The 6298-nt window shown below is 53.5% G+C and overlaps 1 protein-coding gene across 1 annotated transcript; it reads right to left on the bottom strand.

The window, feature by feature from the left end:
- Window positions 1-1502: 1502 nt before the first annotated feature.
- On the bottom strand, window positions 1503-6033 carry HOXB7 (homeobox B7). Its single transcript, XM_003931231.3, has 3 exons — window positions 5926-6033; window positions 4441-5540; window positions 1503-2360 (listed from the first exon to the last, which is right to left on the bottom strand). Exons 2-3 carry the CDS (start codon window positions 4838-4840, stop codon window positions 2107-2109), a joined length of 654 nt encoding a protein of 217 aa, XP_003931280.1. The 5' UTR covers window positions 4841-5540; window positions 5926-6033; the 3' UTR covers window positions 1503-2106.
- Between the last annotated feature and the right edge of the window lie 265 nt (window positions 6034-6298).

Genomic DNA, 6298 nt, shown 5'->3' with positions numbered 1-6298 from the left:
CAGGTTCCCTATTGACAGCTCCCCGTGCTCTCCAGGGGGTTACGTGGTCAATAATGGGGGCAATTGCAGGTTTGGAAGCCTTTCACAGACAAATTCAAATTCAACAGATAACCCTAAAACCAACCCTCCTTCCTCTTTCTTTCCAAAGTCTGTTTTTTAAATTTAAATAATCCAGGGTTTATAATCGAATAAATGCTAAAAATCAGTTCGGCGATTCTAGCTGCATAGACACCACCCTCCAGGTCTTGATCCTGCAATCAGCGGGTATTTGAAAGCAAAAAATAAAATCAAAATTCAGCCCAGGTCTCCCAGATGCCCTGAAATATCCCCGTATTCCAAGTTGAGCTACCAGTGACCAAATTCAGGAAACGAACTAACCTCCCCTGCCCCAATTTTTTTTTTTTTTTTTCTCTCTCTCTCTCTGTGCTACGTTGAAGGTTCCAGGCTGCTGTCGGCGGCGCGGAGAGCGGGCGAAGCGCGGAGGAAGCACCGGGCGTGGCGCAGCCAGGCTCAGTGAGCGGCCGGGACGCGGCCACACCGCTCCGGCTCTTGCTGCCGGACTCATTCCCTTCTTCACCCCCCATTTTAAAGTTTTATTTGGGTCGCTTGTGTCCGTTTAGAACGAGGTAAATTAAGACAAAGGAAAGTAAAATAAATCAAAATAAAATAAAGGACTAGCTCTTGCCGAAAATGTTTGTCGAGCGAGCAGGAAGCCGTGAGCGCCCTAGCTGGAGGTTGCTGTGCGCGGACAGAGAGCCTCTACTCCCTGGCCTGGCCTCCACCCAACGCCACCCAAGAAGCCGGAGTGGATTTGGGTGTTCATTTCCCTTTCCTTCGGCTGTTCCTTCGTATGGGGCCTAGCAGCTTGGATTTCAGCTCTGTCGCTGTGCCTGAGCTGCGGCCCACATCCAGATCCCGCAGCTTGGTTTCCAGGCCTGAATGAGGAAGCGGGTTTGTGGAACTGTAAGGTTTTGTTGTTTTTGTGAGCGTGCGTGACTAAGCATGTGGCCTCCTGAGTGCGTTTACTTGGGGGCAAATGTGAATTTGTGTTTATAAGCCAATGTGTGAATGTACGTTGGTATCAATGTATCTGTGAGTGAGTGTGAATGTGTGTTTACTTGTGAGTGTGTGTGAACATGAATGCGTATGTTCTGGGCGTGGAGCTGGGATATGCCTGTATGTTTATTTGTTAATATATGGATATGAGTGTTTGTGACCGTGACAGTGTGGATGGATATGTGTGATGTCAGCCTGTAAACACATGTGATTGTGTGCATCATGTATCTCAATGTGTGTAAAAGGGTGTAAAGGGAATGCATGAGTGAAATACTGGGGTTCACTAGTTGGCAGCCCCCACCCAGAGCAGGAGGCACCAAGAAAAAGAACAAACCCAGCACAGAAATGAACCTTCATCAGAAGTCAGAGCCAAGGGGTCATCGCTAACCCCGACCCCTTCCCAGCCTTACACAGAATACAGGGCATTTGTTTATTTTGAATTGTGTTTTATTTTTCCATCTTTTAGATACACATAGAATGTAAAAGGGAGCATGAGGCCAAGGGATGGGAAGCAAGGAGCAGCGGCCAGGCGCTTGGAGAACACGCGAGTTGTAGGTTTTGGGGCTCCCTAAGACCCCTCGGTGCTGCTACTGGGAAGGCAGAGGCTCAGGAGGGCAGGCAACCACAGGGCTAGTCCAGACCCACAGTCCACAAAGACAGCATCAAAGAGGGCTTACAAAACAGCAAGATATTACAAAGACCTTACAACAGCAACATAGAAAAGGGTAGGTAAATTCCAGAAAGCTACAGAACAGGTAGATAATGTCCTTCTCATCCTGTACAAAACAAAACAAAACAAACAAACAAACAAACAAAAAACCCAAAAAACTGACAGACTTTCCTATAGGTAGTATTTTTTCAGTGTTGAAAAACTAATATTTCAACTTTCTCTCTCCTTAGAAAGAATTTTAAAACTTCTTTCATTTAAATAGTTTTTGTTTGTTTGTTTTTACTTCTCTATTTGATTTGAGTTTCCTGATTCAGTTCCCATAGCTGGGCTTCTCCTCCTCTCTCTTTCTCATCTCTCTTCCTCTGCCCTTTCTCCATCCCTCACTCTTCCTCTTCCTCCTCGGCTTCAGCCTTGTCCTGGCCGGTGGTCCCGGGCCCCGCGGTCTTGTTCTCCTTTTTCCACTTCATGCGCCTGTTCTGAAACCAAATCTTGATCTGTCTTTCTGTGAGGCAGAGCGCGTGCGCGATCTCGATGCGCCGCCGGCGCGTCAGGTAGCGATTGTAGTGAAATTCTTTCTCCAGCTCCAGGGTCTGGTAGCGGGTGTAGGTCTGGCGGCCTCGTTTGCGGTCGGTTCCTGCGCACAGTATTTAGAGGAAAATCAGTGAGTGCAGAAAACTCCAAAAGAGTGCTCACCTCCCTCTTAGACCCTGTCTGTGATTTGAAGTTGATGGGTGAAGAAGCCCATTTTCCCACTAAACCAAATTCTGGCTTTCCATACCCCAGCCCTTATTCCAGCTACAGTATCCCTTCAATTGCAGAATTTTCTACAGGCTTCTCAAGGCAAACATTCCCATTTTCTATCCAAGAAGTCTTTTTCAGCCTGGAGCTTCTGAACCCAGGAAAATAACCTGCTGGCTATTGAAGGCTCTGCTCCTAAGGGGTGCAAGTGGGATAAGGGGAGATTAATCCTCCTTTCACTCTCTAGGATCAAGGACCCTAAACCTCCTTTTCTGAATGCTGATCTGATGGTCTTTCCAGTAGAGGCCAACAGAAACCATGCAAGTGACCCTGGAGTGGGGTGCCAGGCCTGGCTTGAGAATGTTTCCCAAGAAGAAAAGGAGACAAAGGGGCCTCAAAGGCCCAGTCCCTCCAACTCACCCCCAGCATGTAATGGAATGTGAAGGTAAGAATTTGCAGATTTCCTTGGAGCAAAGAGTTGGTCTGACAGCAGTTGACCCTCTGATGATTCTTTTCCAGTGAGTGGCTAAGCTTCAGACAGGACCAGGGTGTCCTGCTTGCCTGCTTGCCTAGACAGCCCAGCTACCTAAAGCAATCTTTGGGCCTCCAGGAAGGCCCGGGGGAGAGGAGAGAGACAGCAGCCTGGGATAGGATGGAACATGGAGTATCTGGGCAGTGAGGGCGGAAGGGCAGAGGGGAACTTCTACGTTAGGCCCAGAACCCTGAGGAGACTTGAAAGAGGTGCTCCTGGGAAGGAGACAAGGGAGGAGGGGTTGGGGCCCTAGTTTCAAGTCACATAAAAGTCAAGCTGAAATGCCTATGAGCAGAAAAATGGGGGCTTTGATAAATCAACTGGAAAGACAGTTAAACTATGGAGTAGGTAATGGGGTCTATAACCACCAATACTGATGGTGTGAGAGCTGGGCTTCTTCTGGCCCGTGACCATCACTGGGCTGGGTGCCTCTGACCATGAGTCTTGGGTCTTCTGGACTTTGGGGCTAGCCCCCAAGTTCATCTGCTGTGGAACAGTGCAGAAAAGAATGTCTGGGCCAGACTTGGCAGGGACCCTGTGGAACTTCAGCCTCTTGGGGTTCCTGCAGCAGCTGGCTGGGTGAACTACACTCTCTAAGTTTTGATTTGGCTCCTCCTAGCCCCTTCCCGAAGAGGAGAGTCACTTATCTGGAGTATACCTCCAAACTTGGCCAGTTTTTTAGGGGTGCCTAGGAGCCCTAGGCAGAGCACCTGAGGAAGCTGCAGTCCCATGAGGCCTCTGCCTTTCTAGTTCTCCTGTTCCGCTCCCCAACCCAAGTTCACTGGGGTCAGGAGGCTCATCTCTCTTGGTCTCAGCCCCCTCCCTCCACCTGCCTCTCTGGTTCTGTGTCCCAGGCTGGGTCCTTTTCTACTCCCGTCAGGCCTCTAGAGCCCACCACTAATTGAGCTGATAGGAATAATTGGGGGAGTGGGGTTCGCTGGGGAAGGGGGAGCGAATAAAGGGGGAGGGGAGAATTGCTTAGCGCTAAGGCCCCCTCCCCCATACCTTATTCGAGCTCGGGTAGGGGGACACACCCAGGGCTGAGATCCTTAGCTAAGAAAGGGGAGGGGGGAGACCCTAATGGCTATTCTCTGCAAACCCCAGCCTTCCTCCGCGAGACAAACGGCCTCGTCTCCACCCCGTGCCGGCGCTGCTGATAAATATTTAAAGCTAAAAGGCCAAGAGGAAGGGTGGGGGTGGGCTGGGTGCTCGCAGCGCCGTGGCGTCGGCGAGGAGAGACCAGCCGGGAAGCAGAACGAGCCTGCGAGCACCGAGCAAATGTGGGGGCGGGGGCAGCCGCGACCAGTGGGTGCAGCGTCCCAGGGCCGGCCTCCGGCTGGGAGCACTCTGGACGCGGAAAGGGGCGCCCGGCCGGGAAGGGGGCGCCTTCCGAGTAATGTGCTCGGGCCCCTGGGGCTCGGGACAGCTCGGTGCGCGGCGTTACCTGAGCTTCGCATCCAGGGGTAGATCCGGAAGTTACCCTCGGCCGCCAAGTCCGAGTCCCTCTGCTCCTTGGCGCCCGCCGCCTTGGCGGAGTCGCCGGGACACACCCCGGAGAGGTTCTGCTCAAAGGGCGCGCAGTGCATGTTGAAGGAACTCGGCTCGAGCCCGTAGCCGGCCGCGTAGACGCCGGCGGCGCTCTGGCCCGCCATGCCCCCCCCGCCAGGGTACAAGCCCTGCATCGAGGCGGCGAAGGAAGCGCCCGAACCCGCTCCATAGCCCGGGCGCTGGGGGTTGGAAGCAAATGCACAAGAAGTTTGTTCGGGGAAGGCTCCGGTAGCGAAAACCGAACTTGAGGCTGGATATTTAGAAAATAAAGCATTCGCATAATACAATGAACTCATAATTTGGCCGGATGATTTGTAGGCAGGGACGTTTTAGTGTCGGTTTTACGAGATTCCTTGATATATTACAGAATTAGAGTCCAGATTTACACCAAAAAGGACCCCCTTTTTCCTCTCCGGACCACGTGACCCCCGCCCACGTGACTTCCCCTCTGCCAATGGCTGGGCCGCCTCCCCACGGCTCCCGGTAATGTGGAAAAAATTGTGTGGCGTTGGATTTATAAAATATGATCAATAATGAATGGGAAAGCCGAGCCTTGTGGATTGGGGCTGGGGGCTCAAGGGCCGCTGCTGACTCCCGCGGGCTGGAGGCAGCTTGCTGGCGAGGTTTGGGGAGGAAGAGATTGAGAGGAAGGGAGAATAAATAACCTCAGGGCGATCGTGTTGTCACCCCGCTACCCATCCTCTCCAGCCCTTTACCGAGCTGGAGACAAACGCAGGGATTGAATGCATGCAACTGGGAAGGTGGGCGCGTGGGGCAGGTCTGGTCTTTATTTATCCGGGCCAATTCTGCACTGCAAGGCCTTTTGGGGAAGTTGTCCGGTTCTCCCAAGACGAGGAATAAGGTGAGCCTAGCTCACGGCTCTGTCTCTCTCTCTCGGTGCCCCAGATTTGCGGGCGGAGATGAAGCGAGGCTTCCTAGGTGCTCCTAGGGCACAGAATCCAGCCAATGGGCCTTGGACGCTGCAGTTTCTGATGGCTAAAAAAACAAACAAAACAAACAAAACAACAAAAAAAAAAAACAGGTTTGAAAGTAAAAGAAAGAAGGGGGTTGGGTGGATGGGGAGAGAAAGGAAGGGTGGAGGGTGGCCCGGGCGCGCTGCTTTCCCGGTTCCGGAGGCGGATGCCTCAGTGGAGCGTGACTACCAGAGAAGCAGAGGCAGCGAAGGAAGGAAGGTGGTGAGCCATGGCCTCAGAACAGAGAGAAGGTGGCCAAGTCCCAGAGAGGGAGAGGCAGGGAAGGGCGGTCTCCCTTCTCCTGCTCCCCCAAGAGTCCGAGGGGGGGATAAAAGAAGTATGCTCAGCAGGCCTGCACTCCACCTTTATGCGCCCCCCCCCCCACACACACACTTCATAGGACTCACAGCAAAACAAAGAGGGAGGTGGCGGGGGACACAGCCACCAGCCCAGGCGCTCGTCTCCAGCGTGGCCTGGGCGCCCTGGTCTCCCAGCCCGGGCAGCCTCGGAACGCAAGAGGAGGGGGTTTCTCTTGGCTCCCCTCCCTCGTTTTTCTCTCCTCCAATCAGGCGCAGCCGCCTCCCTCACCCCCTGCGCCCCTGGGCCGAGGGACTCGCACCACCTGCCTCCAGCCCCCGCCCCCTCCTCTCCGCGGCCTAGCCTCAGCAGGCGCAGGAGCCCGGTGACAGGCTCCCCACCGGCTCTCCAAGGCACCCGGGAGCAAATGAGGAGCGCTGGCCGGGCCAGACTCGGGTTCTTGCTTGTAAACTTTATTGTAAC

This window comes from Saimiri boliviensis, chromosome 17, assembly GCF_048565385.1.
Source record: "Saimiri boliviensis isolate mSaiBol1 chromosome 17, mSaiBol1.pri, whole genome shotgun sequence".
Taxonomy (NCBI): Eukaryota; Metazoa; Chordata; class Mammalia; order Primates; family Cebidae; genus Saimiri; species Saimiri boliviensis.
This window is presented reverse-complemented; position numbering and strand designations above follow the sequence as displayed.